This window comes from Myotis nattereri (assembly GCF_964212035.1).
Source record: "Myotis nattereri genome assembly, chromosome: 7".
NCBI classification, from domain to species: domain Eukaryota; kingdom Metazoa; phylum Chordata; class Mammalia; order Chiroptera; family Vespertilionidae; genus Myotis; species Myotis nattereri.
Window position 1 is genome coordinate 45,137,593 of NC_138082.1, and position 15,996 is coordinate 45,153,588.

General features: G+C 42.8%; 1 protein-coding gene across 1 annotated transcript in view; it reads right to left on the reverse strand.

Moving 5' to 3' along the window:
* Positions 1-15,996, reverse strand: part of RAPGEF4 (Rap guanine nucleotide exchange factor 4) — a 263,242-nt gene that overhangs the window by 116,323 nt on the left and 130,923 nt on the right. The window contains exon 5 of the mRNA XM_081095641.1: positions 1,170-1,242. Within this exon, the coding sequence (XP_080951767.1) occupies positions 1,170-1,242 (73 nt within the window). The remainder of the gene's footprint in view (positions 1-1,169; positions 1,243-15,996) is intronic.

The following is a 15,996-nucleotide window of genomic DNA, read 5'->3' on the forward strand; positions in this document are numbered from 1 at the left end:
ACCCTGCAGGAACTTGAGAGTTGGATTAAGGCATTAGCACTCTTGGAATTCACCTTCCATGGCGAGTGATGGACAATCACTCAATGGTTTTGAGCAACAGAACGATTCTGAACAGGATACAGAAGGGAAAGGACTGTTCGTAATTAACTGACACTTAAGACATAAAAACAAGATTCAATGGCAGGGTCCTTGGTTGAGATCATTTCCAGTGTGGACATTTGGGCTCTGCAGGTTCTCGGAGTGGAAGTGCTGCCTGCTCCGTCACAGCTTCAAACCCCAGTACTTGGTGCCTTGTCACATGTGAATGTGCAGGAGCCAAGTAAAGGAGCTTAGAGATGCAACAAGCATCTCCCAGGGACAGTAACGAGTGCTAAACAGATGCTCCTGGCATGCACACACAGATAAACAGATAAACAGATTCAGGACACGGGGTTTCTTTGAGTCTAGTGCAGTGATGGCGAACCTATGGCACACGTGTCAGAGGTGACACGTGAACTCATTTTTTTGGTTGATTTTTCTTTGTTAAATGGCATTTAAATATATAAAATAAATATCAAAAATATAAGTCTTTATTTTACTATGGTTGCAAATATCAAAAAATTTCTATATGTGACACAGCACCAGAGTAGGGTTTTTCAAAATGCTGACACGCCGAGCTCAAAAGGTTCGCCATCACTGGTCTAGTGGGCACCCCCTAGAAAATCAGATCACAGAGAAAAACTTCCTTCCTTTTATGAGCAGGAAGGGACTGGTTTCTTATGAAAGGTCTGGAGTTTGGAGAAGTTGTGATTTAAGAATAGGAAGGACTCATGCTGCTTCTCTCCTTGATTAATAACATCAGCATGAGCAAGCGGTGGGGCTCTTGGGTGTGTAGTTCATGAATCCTATTTTTAAAAGAGCACAGAAACAACACTGGATTTTGCTCTAAAATGAAGCGATTCTGAGAAAGCATTCTAAGTATGCTGAAGTTCCAGGGCATCAGCTAAAGCCATAACATAATCCTGTATTAACAATTTAAAGAATAACCCATGTGGGCTGGCAGGTCTGTTTATCCACAAGAGCCTGGAAACGGAATCTGCCAAGCTGGTGAAGGACATATTTTTTGTCACACGAAAACACACACCACATGCTACATTTTTAGATGCAAAATGTTCACATGCTTCACTTACTGTCATTGTTGGAGCCCGTTTCCATAACACCATAAGGAGGAGCCAGAAGTCCTGCCATGTACTGTCGATATTTCTGAAAGACAAGATTGTAAACTCAGTGCACAGATACTTACTCACTTGGAGCATTCATTTATTTACATGTTGAAAAGCAGAAACATCAGCCATCAGGGAACATCTGAGTCTTGTATTTATGGAGCCTGAAATGTGCTGCCTGGGATTCGTGGCCTAAAACAAGGATGCCGTGTTCTAAGGAGGCCTCCCCGGATACAGCTGAGCGTGCCCCCACCAGGGAGGGGGGCCCATCCCAGTTCACTTATGTATTTGTGACTAAATATCCAAATTGTGTGGGTCTTTACCCTCCCTCCACCTCCTGCCCGGCTTCTCACTCCGGCAAACACACGTTTCGGTGGAAGAGAAAGACACTTGGTTTTTACAGGTGCAGATACAGTTAAGTAGGTGATTGACACTGAATCTCCTTCCGTTCAAAGCAAAGAAGAAAGGCTTCCCTGGAAAAGGCCTGTGTTGAAAGAAGCCGATTTGCTTCCATTTACCCACTTCCTTTCACATCGTCCACCTGCCCGTTTTGTGCCCTCCCAGGAACTGTTGGTTATCAAATAGAACTGCCTGGATTCCCCTGAATTGTATCCCCCTGACTTGTGGTCCAGGCAACATGGGGCTGGGACATATACAGTGGCCCTCAAGGTCTGCCCTGTTTTGAAGGGAGAAGGCTTGGAGAGCATAAAGCAATCTAGAGCATCCTACGAGAGAGAAGTGGCATTTACGAAGAATGGAAAATGATTATTAGACATCCTCTCTTGTCAGGTAATAATACAGTCCCCCCTCCCCCCCACACACACACCCAGAGAGAAAGCTGGGTGATTTTAGCTATCGCATGGTGTCATGTATATTTATGGTTTCTAATTACGATGACACAAATGTTGAACAGCATCAAAAGAATCAACCCTCTATAATGTGCTGGGGGTTACACAGACGTCAGCAGAAAAGACTTCATCTGTAGCAATGGGAAGCTGGCAACACGCAATGTTCGAGCAACCATCTGGCCCATTGGGTATATCTGAATGGTGTTTGTAATGTAACATTGACGATTTCTCAAAAGAGCCTTCTTCCAGTCAAGATGTGACTAGTTTTTATTTCTTAATCCATTTTCGCTCTCATTCTGAGGCAACTATACCAACACCTGCATGCAGACATTAAAAACCATGAATCCCTCTGCCTCTGAGTTCAGGAATCACTCACACATGCTCACAGGACCAATCTTGCACCCTGAATTCCTGACACATCCTTTGATAGCTTCCCAACTCTGATTCCCTTCTTTCAGATGACACTATCTACTCTTAGTCCTCACTAGAGAGCATTGATTAAACTCATTTCTCAGCATGATATGATGCTGGACCCAGAACAAAACAGGCTCAAAAGGAGGAGATGGGGGAGGGGGATATGTTCTAAGAAGGTTTTGTGATACCTCTGCACCCCCCCCCCCAACACACACACACACACACACACACACACACACACACACACACACAGCCTTTTGAGTTATTCCTCTGTTAGCAACTCCCTACCGGGCTCCTAGAAGAAATCATTCGTGTTAAAGTAAGGGAGTAATTCTGCTTTGCTTAGAAATGTTTTGGATGCAGGAGATGTTCTTTGTCTCGGGCACCTCAATGTCAATTCTCATGAACTCCACAGAAGCACCTTCCTGACCCCTGAATGAATGGGACTTCGTCTTCCCCCAACTCCATAGCACGTGGCCTGCAGCTCCTGGGAGCAGACACTAGAGCAGCCGCTGGGAGCCAGAGTGCGAGCTGGAGCTCAGGGTATATTGAGCACCTACTGCATGCAGTGTCCTAGGCCCTGGGCTCACTGCAGGGAACAAACTGACAGGCCCCTTGAACTTGTGAAGTGCTGTCTCCTGTAACATAGAGTGCCATGGCTTGCACATAACACAAACTTATCACTTGTCTGTTGAATTTTAGAATATTTTGGGAAATTTCAAACATCGATAAAAAACAGAATACCACATACTTAACATTCAGGCTCAATAATTACTATGTTATTTAATCTACATTGCTATCACTTGCCCCCTCCAGAATTATTTTGAAGCAAGTCCCAGATATCTCATGTAATCCATAAATATTTCAGTATGAATCGCTAAGAGAAGTCTTTTTTTTCCCTAAAGAAAACCACAATACCATTATCACAATTAAGAAATGTTATATTTCCATAATACCCAGTTAATATTCAAATTTCTGTTTCATAAATGTCACAGCTGAATTGAATTTAAAAAGTACTATATCTGATAAGACAACACTGCTTGCAATGTAACAACTTTGGGAGTAGTTGGAGATTGCAAAACCAGGATTGAAATATTTATGTCTATAAATAAAAAAGTCCACCTTTTAGAATTGATGGGGCACATTTTAATAAACATTCGCTAAAGCAGGAAACTGATTCCTCATGTGGCACCCTGCAGCACACCCTATATTCATTAGGATAACAACAGCTAACTGGCATAAAAGCTATGCCAGAAAATTGGAATTTCTAAGTTATTTGCATATTGCTTGATCTTTAGGCAGCAGTTCATCTTCAAGCACCAGTTAAAAGGCGGCCTATAAAAGAACATATCAAATGAAAAGATGCCAAACCTTACCCATGACAGAAAGGCACATTAGCACTATAGTGCAATATCCTATTTTACTAGTCAGATTTGGAGAAGTTTCGAAACATTGGCTAAACACACTATTAGTGAGAGGGGGCAAAACAGGTTCTCTCATATATTGCTTATTGGAGTAGAAAATGATACAATCTTAGTGGAAAGCAATTGGAAGTATCTGTCATATTTTAAAATGTATATTTCCTTTGATTGAGCAAGGAACCTCCCTTAGAGGCAGAAGTAGAGCCTCCTGAATACAAATGCAAACACGCCTATCTGTTTGTAATCCTATATAATAAAAGGCTAATATGCAAATTGACTGAATGGCAGAACAGGTCGCTATGACGCGCACTGACCACCGGGGGCAGACGCTCACTGCAGGGGCTGCTTCCTGGTGGTCAGTGTGCTCCCACAGGGGGAGTGCCACTCAGCCAGAAGTTGGGCTCATGGCGGGCGAGTGCAGCAGCCGTGGAGGGAGCCTCTCCTGCCTCCATGGCAACACTAAGGATGTCCGACTGACGGCTTGGGCCCACTCTCTTGAGGGCTCCCAGACTGCGAGAGGGCATAGGCCAGGCTAAGGGACACCCCTGCCCCCCAAGTGCATGAATTTCGTGCACCAAGCCTGTAGTAGCAAATAAAAACACAAGCAGGAAACAACCCAAATGTTCATAAAGGAAATGACATTTGGGTTACTTCTTGAGAAGTAGATGAAGATGGGTTGTTTCCTGATAGATGGTGTTGGAATATTATACAGCCATGAAAAAGAACGAAGCACCACTATGTGTGCTGATGTGGAATGAGTTCTACAATAAATTGTTACATTTTTGAAAAGCAAACTACTGCACTGTATGTAGAGTATGCTACCATTTTGTAGAGAGAAGAGATTAGATGTGTGTTTGTGAACATCCATAAAGACCTGTAAATGCACAAACGAATATACAAGAAAGTAGCAACAATGACTGCCTCTGAGAAAGAGATCTGGGTGGCTGAGGGTCAAGTGGGAGAGAGACTCAGTTTTCACTGTTCGTCCTTGGCTGAGCCAACGCTGAGGCAGTGGGGTCACCCACAGTGACTGTCTGCCCAGAGGCTGGATGGTGGGGTTGGCCTGCAGTGCACTGCAGTGTCAGTCACCTCAATGGTGCCTGGCAGCAAGGGATCATGGCAGCAGGAGAATGAGAAGACAGCTCTTCTCTCTTAGTTTAACATGTGGAAGTGGGAATAATTCCCTTCAACTATAAAATCCTCCAGAGACAGGGAAATTGGAGAGTTAGATACTAGGCTTCCGTATAATAGGGCTTATTGGTACTGAAGTGAGGAATTGAGAAATGAGAGTTGACTGTATTAGTAAATCTAAACCATGGAGTTTAAAAGCCATAGAAGTTTAAAAGCCACTTCAAGCTTCCTGAGAACCAGAATAAAACTAAAGGGAATTAATCAAGGCCACGATGGAGGCCCCCACATGAAAATCAACACAAGGCCAGCCTAAGTGTGAGGTCAGCAGTTTTTCAAAGGTGACCCAGCACATTTTTAGGGTGGTTACTCAATGTCACCCCTACACATCATCCCCACCCCAGGCACTGGGGTGTGTATTGGCCTGGCTGAGTCCCTTGATAATGTCCTCTTTGGGGGCCCTGGTTGATGTTCCCTTACAAAGCCTTTCCCTGGATTCCAACACACTCTAACACCTCAATAGCTTCCAAGGCCTAACTCAATCATTCTTAAATCGCCATACGCACTGAGAAAGAGTATGCCTTTAACAGACACTGATCCACACATGGAAGGCCCCTGGCTGGAGGACTCCCACTCCCTAACCCTCCAGGACCTCTGAGGGCAGTTAGGAAACAGTATTCCCAGGACAGGAAAACCACAAGGGCTTCAAGGCTCTTGTAAGAGTTTGCTAGGCTTCATTCTTAGATCTACTCTGGGCTTTGCCACTAATCAGCTGAGTCACCTCCAGCACGTCCTCCAAGCTCCCTGGCTTCAGTCTCTGAATTTGATCCAGGGTTTTGAAACCTTGTTCTTCAGCAGAACCCCAAATTCCCTCAGGCAAGGGCCCCTATGGCAACTAGAGCATTTTCACTTTTATCCGTTTCATAGAATCCCAAGAACAATTTCATTTGAAAGATGACTTATGCTTTTAAAAAAATAAAAGTTTAAAAACCACAAGATTAAATAATCTTTAAACTTCCAGCCAGACAAAGGTCACTCAAAGATCTCTATAAACAATCAACGAAGACCAATTTAGGATTTCCCTAGGAAGTATTAGCGGCTCTATTCTCTGTTAAGAAGACATCTATGGTTGTGGATTGGCCATGTGAAGCTTGTTTCATACCTGAAAGGTTTATCCAAAAAACCACGGGTACTAAGGATTTACCTGAGATGCACCCCAGCGCTCACCTTCTTCGCACTGAAGTGTGCAGTCCCCCGGGGTGGCTGCCAGCAGGGCAGGCAGGGATGCAAGAGGGGTTAACAGGAGCTCTTCCTTGAGCTTAAATTTTATTCTATGTCAAGTAGTTTATAGTTTTACATTACGAAGTAGAAAGCTAAATTTGCATAAATTTTAAAGATTAAAGCATGAGACTTCAAAGAAATTTTGAGCATGCTGCTGGCTATGTCTAGCTACAAAGGGTCTAGATCCGGGCATAATGTATTGATTTCATCTGCATTCAGGGAACTTCAATGAAAAAAACAAGAACCTCTGATGCTATGGGAAGCATGCGGACACTGGACTCACACCGGAACGGGGCCTTGTGTGAACTTGAGTCAGTTTTTACCTCAGTTTCCTGGCTAAGGGACCTGGGATAATAACACCCGTCTTTAGGGACCATTGGGAGGATGAGAAATGAAAGCAAACAAGCAGGAAGGCACAAGGATGATTGACAGGCCCGGTGTGAACAGCTGTGGGGGATATATGCTCAGAGTGAGGGGACACTATGAGAGTCCATTGTGTCAGAGTCCAGGATTGGGGGAGAGTAGAGACCACTGTTCCAGGAATGTGAGGCTGTCTTACCATACGTCCCATTTGTTACATCTACTAGGTCCTCCCAACCTATTAAAGGCCAGTTCACAAAATGTGATGGCAAACGGTTTGTCTGCACTTTCTCTGAGAGCATCCTGATTATGCAGTAGAATAGTTTAGAACAGGGTATCAAGTTCAGATCCCCTTTTTCTGTTTCTTGGCAAGAGTTGTTTCATGACTTCTGTATGACGTACAATGTGTGATGTAAACATGGACGTGACATGTTGCTCTAAAATCTCAGAGAGCTAACAATTCTTTAAAGCAGCGGTTCTCAACCTGTGGGTCGCGACCCCTTTGGGGGTTGAATGACCCTTTCACAGGGGTCGCCTAAGACCATCGGAAAACACATATATAATTACATATTGTTTCTGTGACGAATCACTATGCTTTAATTATGTTCAATTTGTAACAATGAAATTGGGGGTCACCACAACATGAGGAACTGTATTAAAGGGTCGCGGCATTAGGAAGGTTGAGAACCACTGCTTTAAAGTGTGAAGAGCAGAAAAGAAGGGACAAGTCAAGCAGCTTTAAATGGAAGCCTTCGAGCAAAAGTTTATGGTAAAGTCATGTGTGCTGCTTTCCCACCACGAGTGCCAGCTAGACCGGGTTCACTCCTCATGCCAAGTTATTCTTTTTCTTTGATTCTTGATTTCCACAGCATCAGCATGATGGGGTACAAAGAACCTCCACAGCCATTTCTTCAGTTTCACTACATGCTTTGGCCCCATTACAGGTATTTCTAAATGGAGACAAAATTCTGCTTGCCAACTCCTGGCCATTTTAAATTCATGACTGACCTGAAAGAGCTAACAGTCTGGAGTGTCATAATCACAACTATAGCTACTGGAGAAAGTTTTCCAAACTCAAATCGCCTAAGAGTCCTACAAGAAATCAAAGTTTCTCTGGAAAAGCCACCTGTTTGAAATTTTCTCTCCTTCTGGCCTGTCAAGGTGCTGAGATCCCCATGTGGGGACCCTAAAATACCCTCATCAACTGAGAGCAGTTATTTGCTATGAGAAGTCATAGCTTTTAGCTAGTTCTCATTTAGTCAGGTTTATAATAGAAGCTAGTCAGGTTAACCATGAAGGCCAGGCAGAATAAATTCACTTAGTCAAGGTGATAGGGGAAGTACAGCAAGATGCTCACAGCAGGGTCCTCACAGATGGGTCCCCACAGGCACTCCCCCATTCCCACACAAACTATCATCTCAGGAGCTTGAAAGGAGAAAGTACAGACTGCACTGAAAATGTGGCTGGGTGTGGAGAGTGGGGCAAATTCAGATTTGGGGGTCAAAGGGATGACATGAACTGAGGCTGAGGAGGCTTGGGGGTGAGGGATGGAACAGGGAGAACCAGCCTTCCAGGTGGAGAGGGAACCCACGTGGTGTTGAGACAAAGAAGACCAGTCTAGCAGGAGAATCAGAACAAGGGGGTGGGGAGAGGAATGGCGTGAGGCCTGGGCCATGCAGGGGTCTGACAGGAAGGCCCTGCAGGTCACATGAGCATTTTGAAGGTCATCGAAGTACAATGGGAATCAGTTTAAGCGGACAAGTGACAAGAACAGATGAGTGTTTTTAAAAGAACATTCTAGCTACTGCATGAAGAATGGTTTTGATGGAAAAACAAGAAAAGCATAAGCCCTTAAGTCAGCGGTTCTCAATCTGTGGGTCACAACCCCTTTGGGGGTCGAACGACCCTTTCACAGGGGTCACCTAAGACCATCAGAAAACACATATATAATTACATATTGTTTTTGTGATTAATCACTATGCTTTAATTATGTTCAATTTGTAACAATGAAAATACATCCTGCATATCAGATATTTACACTACTATTCATAACAGTAGCAAAATTAACAGTTATGAAGTAGCAACGAAAATAATTTTATGGTTGGGGGTCACCACAACATGAGGAACTGTATTAAAGGGTCGCAGCATTAGGAAGGTTGAGAACCACTGCCTTAAGTAGATGGCAGGCCTGACGGGGCCCCTCAAAGGGGCCTGAACAGGGGAGAAGGAAGAGAAAGGGACTAGCATAGGGGGTGGTAAAGCCACTTTTTCCTAGAAGCTAAACCATCTCTGACTACTTACAGTTAATGATATTAAAAGCTCAGATTTCTGGCTGAAGCACACTCAATACATCTGTACTTTTAATATCACTAAAAGGCTCGGAGATTTCGAGGGGCTCAATGGAATGATTATAATTTAAGTCACACTCTGCATATTCACCTAATTAAATTAGCCACAAGCTCCTCCTGGGGAAACTCAAGTTGAGAGCAAGACACAACACAGTAGGTCAATGCTACTAATGTTGAGAGGCATAAAATACTGTGCTCTGGAGCTGCTGCTGCAAATCAAATCCTCTCTTTTTGCTAAGCCTGAGCTCACGACAGCCCTTCTCATGAATACATGTGACTATGAACATTGACAAAACAGCTACTGTCTCCTAGTTCACAGAAAAAAAAGACGACTGACATTTTATGTAACCATATGAGTCTTCAGAGGGTGATGGATATGAAGTATAGTAATTCTGAATTAAAATGACCAAGCCCAGCTCTTATAAAACTAACCAGAATACCAGTAATACATATCATGGAAACATACAAATCCTAAAAAAGGTGCTTAAATACTGATAATACAGAATAAGGATGCATCTATCATTTAAAAATCTAAAATAAAGGGTAGTTTCCCATAAAGTAATAGCCCATGACTGTCATCCCATTAGAACAAACTACTGACATTCTGTTTTGCTTTCTTGCTCTACAATGTGCTGCACAGAGAGTAGTAGAGCAGGAGGGGAGGTGAGCAGTGAGCCAGGGGTTGCTATGGTCTGAATGTGCCCCTCCCCCTTTACATGTTGAAATCCTGACATTCAAGGGGATGGTATTAGGAGGCAGGGCCTTTGGGAGGTAAGAGGTCATGAGGGTGGAGCCCTCATGAATGGGATCAGTGCTCTTATCAGAGGCCCCATAGCTCCCTAGGTCCTTCCTATATGTGAGGACACACAAAAAGTCTGGGATTTAGGAAAGGGCCTTTGCTCAACTATGCTGGCACCCTGATCTCAGATGTTTAGCTTCCAGAAATGTGAGAAATAAATGTATGTTGCTTATAAGCCACTCAATGGTATTCTGTTACAGCAGCCCAAATGGACTAAGGGGAATAGAAAAACTTTCCTGGCCCAAGTAGATATCTGATCTTCCCACTTTAGAGATATTCTTTTAGTTCCTGGCTTGGCCTCTCAAACTCTGAAGCCACTATGCATTTCTCTGGCTATTTTCTGACCAAGTGTCTCTAGAAACATCCATGTAGAACTCACCTGTCCTTAACTCCAATTCTACCTGTAACCCCCAGTGGGAGTCCAGTACCCCAGCTTTTGCCACAGTCATACACATTGGACAAGAGAATGGAAACTATACAGGGCAGTGGCTTTTATCTGTTTCATGCAGTGATGGAACTCAACAGCCTGGAGAAGGTTACTTCTTAGTGTCAACAATTCTTGACTTTTGGGGACTTTCTACTTTGATTCATTCCAGACTTTTACAGCTTTTCTGACCACACACATTGGTTTTGCCTACGTTTTTCATCTCTCTTCATTATCATTTCTATCATTTCTGCTGCTGCAAATACACCTACTGCATAGATCTGGGGAATCACAGTAATACAGCTCTGAGTGGTTTCGGAAGCTTCTGTTCATTGTGGGATACTGTATCCCTTGAACCCTTTGAGCAGTTCTTGGTTTCTATCATCTCTCCACTCTACATAAGATGAACTCCATTTTCCCTGCAGTGTGTTCTACGGGGCCTCACCCAGGTCCCACTCTTTTAATAGCTCTCTATATCATCAAATAACGGATTACCCTACTGCTCCCAGGTGGTGACAGTGAAAGTGGTGCTTTAGCCACCCTTGAAAAACAGTGTGGAGGAGGACATGACAGTGCCATGTATCAGAGGGGGCGGAGCATGAGAGAGGGCAAGGCTAGAAGAGTTGGGGGATACAAGCTTTAAGATCCAGGCAAATGTGAGCTCCACCCAGCTCTGCAAACTTCTGCTGCTGCTAACAAGACTTCTGAGCCTTCTCATGAGCTGCCCTGCCTGCTTCTCCAGCCCCAGTCCCACACTCTCCCTCTCATCCTTCATCTCTAAGCCACTGGCCCCTTTCAGATCCTCAAGCGCACTGAGCTTTCACCTGTAGGCCTCCTGCTGCCTGGAATGGGCTTCCAACCACTTGGCCTTGCCAGTTCCTATTCATCTGCATTTATATGTGGCTTCCTCACCGTGTCCTTTCCTGACCCCAGTTTATGTGACTCTCATTATTCTCTCTCCCTGCATCATGTCTTTGCCATCGGTGTGCCCAGGCAATGCCTGGTTATGTACTGTGAGTGTGTGCCGGGCAATGCCTTTCTCCTCTGTTCCACTACAGCCCCGCACAGGGCAGGGAACACATCTATATTCTCCCACAGGGCCTGAGACACAGCAGACTTTCGATACATATTTGTTGAGTGAATGATTATAAGTGAAAGAATTTCTTAACCAGTTCCTCAATAACCCAGAAACATAACCATGTTCCTGTCCTGGCTGATGGAAGGACTGGATGAGGTAACCCGTGTAAAACTCCTCACAGCCCAGGCACACAATGAATATCGGTTCCCATTCCCTCTACACCATGATTTCTTTTCATACTGATTCTGCCAAGGGGCACATTTCCATTTAAAAAACAAATGCTTGAGAGAAAAACAGGCCTAATGCACGCAGATCTATAAAAATCTTTCTAATGATCTGCAGATATGATGAAAGAAGCTATTTGAAATCATGTGATGCACATGGTCAAATAGCTCTGTGATGTTTGTTTGCTCTTTATGAATAAGCTTCTTGCTTCCAGAGAAGGAACAGAAGAAGCATGAAGATCAGTTGATGCTGATAAAAACAAAATCTAAATTTAACACATCAAAGTCCACGAAGACTAATCAATTTTGTAATTTAAAAGGAAGCACTGAGGGATAGAGCAGCCAGTCTGCTCTACCAGAATTAGCACCAAAATACACTCATTAGTGAAAATTTAGTTTTAAGAGACCCATGTATGAATCTTGCTGAAAAACACTGGCAGCCATATATAAATAGCTGAGAGTAGAAAATGATTCATTTTACATATCCAACTTATTCATAATTCCACCCACTTATGTTCCTTTCTAAGCCACATCATTTTTAATAAGTTTGCCTTTTGGTTTTGTTTTAACACTATTCTCTCTCTCTTTTTTCTTCACCCTACTATAATCAGTTTTATTACTACAAACTAAATAAAAGCACATAACAAGTTTAAACTACAAGGTGTATAAAATGAAAAAAATTCCCTCTCCTCACTAGTCTCCACTCACTGACCTACACAGTCTCACTTCTAAGGTAACCACTGCTGACACTAATTTCTTCCATAACTTCCAGAATGTTCTATGCACCCAACAACGTAGCATCTCAACCAGCTTTAAACAAATGGGATCATATGGCACATGATGTTTCATCCTTTCTTCTCTCTCTAAGAATATATCCTGGGTAGCTTTTGATATCAGAATACATTTCACCATTGCTTTCTTGTTAAACACTTCATTTTTTGTTGTTGTTGCTATATATCCATTTAGCCCAATTGGGATAAATCTGGAAAATATATTGAATTTGCATCATCAAAATATCTTCCCTGAGTTTCAAGCAAAAGAAAAAGATCATATACATGGGTCTTATCAAGTGATGATTTTAATGTTTTTCTTAAAATGAGATAGCTCTGTAAAAATTTAATTCCAAGGCAAACAAATACGCAAGCACATTACTCAGAGAAGTTCTTTGATCTCTCTGATGGCTTTATCTAATTGGTGTCATTATGTTGTAACTCCACTGACTGCCAACTGTATTTTTGTGAACTTGGCAAAGGCTTCCCATGTAATACATCTGAAGAAAAAATAGTGTGTGTGCTCTCTCCCCAACACTGTCAGAAGGAAAAAGAAATGTAATTAAATTTCAATCTCTGACAGTTCAAAAATAATGGAATAAAAACTGGAAAACATTATGAATGGCATTTGAATATTATTAGTATAAAAAGGAGCCAGATTTATTAATTTTGATAACTGCATTGTGGTTATATGAAAAAATGCCCTTGTTCTCAGGAAGCATGCACTGAGATATTAATATTTAGGGATAAAGGAGCACAACGTCTCAACTTACAAATGATTCAGAAAAAAAACAGAGAGAGAACAATAAAGCAAGTGGGGCAAAATGTAAGCAATTGGTAGAATCAGAGTAAAGAGTCAAGGGCTATTTATACTATTCTTGCAACTTTTCTGAGTATGTTTAAAATTCTATCAAAATTAACAGCTACCAAGAAATGAAAAGGAGTTAGGGTTGAAACTGCAAATGAGCTTAATGCACTTACTCTGTCAATATCTTCCCTTCCCAAGCAGCTCAGTGACAAGCTCTGTCCCCATTGTGTAGGCCCAGCTGCCTCTGCCTCTCCAGCTAGCCCTTATCGGAGGGGGAGCAGGGAAAGTCCAAAGTTGCCCTGGGTGCCCTGTGTTCAGGCATCCGGCATGCGGGGAGATGGGGGGCAGGGCTGAAAAGAGCTAAAAAGCCACAGTTCTCCCCTAATCGCTCATGTATTCAACCCCCATACCTGAGCTTCCGCCTTTACCTGCTGTGTGTCCACTCCCTTGATGGGATTATAGCCCAGCCTTCAACGCACTCCACAGCCTGTCTTGCCCTTGCCTGCCCCTCTTCCCTCTTGCCCCTTATACCTCTAGTTCTAGCCCAAAATACCACCTACCCTTTACAGATGACCCCAAACCACAAGACAATCACCTGGTCTGATATTTTGCTCTGTCACTGTTGGCAAATCTTTTCTCTAAGCCCCACCCAATCAGAGCAGAGAATCCCCTGGTCTCCATGCCATCCTGGATCGGGTAGGGATTTTCTAGGCCCTTGTAGTGCTGTTGTTTTGATGGTCGGCCACTGACTCAGGAGTCAGCCTTACAGCTTTTGCGACTAGGTTTTCTGGGAAGTGCATTCTGGCAGATGTCCCATCTCCAGTGTTAACAGAGCTGAAGAGTCTAACTGTCCTACACAGATTAACCTTTGATCACACACGAAAACAGACTTCTGCAACGATCTAGAAACTCAACCTAAAAAATCAATTTCCTGGTCAGAAAAATAGTTGCTTTGGGTCTTTCTATAAATTATCTCTACAGTGCCAGAAGGAGAGGAACAACCTCCCCACCAGTCAACACAAAAATCTAAACAATGTAATACAGTTATGCTATGCTCCTGAAAACCCAAAGTATAACACATGAATCTGGGGTTTCCAGTATTTGTAACATATAGGTACTTTTTATTTTATTGAAAGTTAAATTCCTGATGTTTTCAAAATAATATTACCCCAAATAACATTTGCCCAAGTCAAATATTATATAAATATAATGACATCTATTGAATTAGATATTATTAAATAACATCTATTGAATTAAATACAGTAAGGTATATTTAAGTTTTGGGAGGGAATTAAAGCACATTGCATCAGAGAGTTAGGGCAATCTGGGGAGGATAAGATTTTAGAGGGTGAAGGAGTACATAACAAAATTTCATAGAAGCATCACTGGGAAAGGAAATATTGTCAACCACCTTCTCACAGCTTATCTGAACAAAAATAATTCTCCTTCCTCCCATGAAAGTGTCAAGCTAAAAATGACACCTTTAAGGACAGACATAGGGACAGCCCAGGAGGAAGGCAGCCAGGTGAAGGACTCTAAATCTGGACCCCAGGACTTAAGGAAAAAATCTTGTCTGAACCTTCTCTGTCCACCCCCAACCCCTCTAAATAATGATATTATGGTTCCTCCCCCAGCAGAAGTGGGCTGGTCCAAACCACCTGCATCCAGGGAGCTGAGCCACCTGCCCAGCACCTCTTCCCCTCACCTATGGGTGTAAGGGACTGGCTCCTGGTACCCGCATTCCTCTTTTCACCTTGGATCCCCTTTTGGCCACTGGCTCTCCTGCTATCCCCGTCGCAGTCCAGACCCCTCACAGTCATGGTCAGGTTGCTCAAAGCTCTGGGTTCCGGCCTGCAGGTCTACCCCTCTGATGCTGACAAATAACAGGGTTCCTGTCCTCCAGGCCAGTCTCCTAGGAACCTCTCACCCCAACCTTGTCATACTGCCAGCCATGCTCTCAGTTGCAGTTTGACAGGAAGTGCTTTGCACACTGTAAAATACTGTGCACATACTCTTATGAGGAGTGAGTGTAGTTGCTATGCTGAGACACTGAGTGAAGAAGACAATTTAAAAGCAGCCTAGAAACCAACCGAATGGGAAAAGATATTTGCAAATAATACCTATGATAAGGGGCTAATATCCAAAATATATAAAGAACTCATACAACTCAACAATTAAAAACCCCAAACCATCCAATTAAAAAATGGTCAGAAGACCTGAACACTTTTCCCAAGAAGACATACAGATGGCCTACAGATAATATGAAAAGATGATCAACTTCACTAGCTATACGGGACATGAAAATCAAAATCTCAATGAGATGCCACCTCACACCTATTAGAATGGCTACTACCAATAAGACAAGAAATAACAAGTGTTAAAGAAGATATGAAAAAAAAAAAACCCCTCATACACCGCTGGTGGGAATGTAAATTGGAAGTTCCTCAAAAAATTAAAAATAGAGCTACCATATGACCCAGCAATCCCTCTTCTGGGTATCTACCTGAAAATTTTGAAAACATTTATTTGTAAAGCTATAATGGATACTCCTATGTTTATTATTCACAGTGGCCAATATATGGAAACAACTTAGGTGTCCTTCGATAGATGATTGAATAAAGAAGATGTGTTGCATATATACAATGGAATACTACTCAACCATAAAAAATGATGAAGTATTGCCATTTGTGACAATATGGATTGGTCTTGAGAGTATCATGCTAAGTGAAATAAGTGAGACTTAAAAAGATAAGAACCATATGATTCACTCATACATGGGATATAGAACAAAAAGCGACAATGAACAAACAAAACAAACTCATAGACACACACAATCCTGTGGTGGTTACCAGAGAGAAGGGTCGGGGGAAGGGAAAAGGGTAAACAGGGTC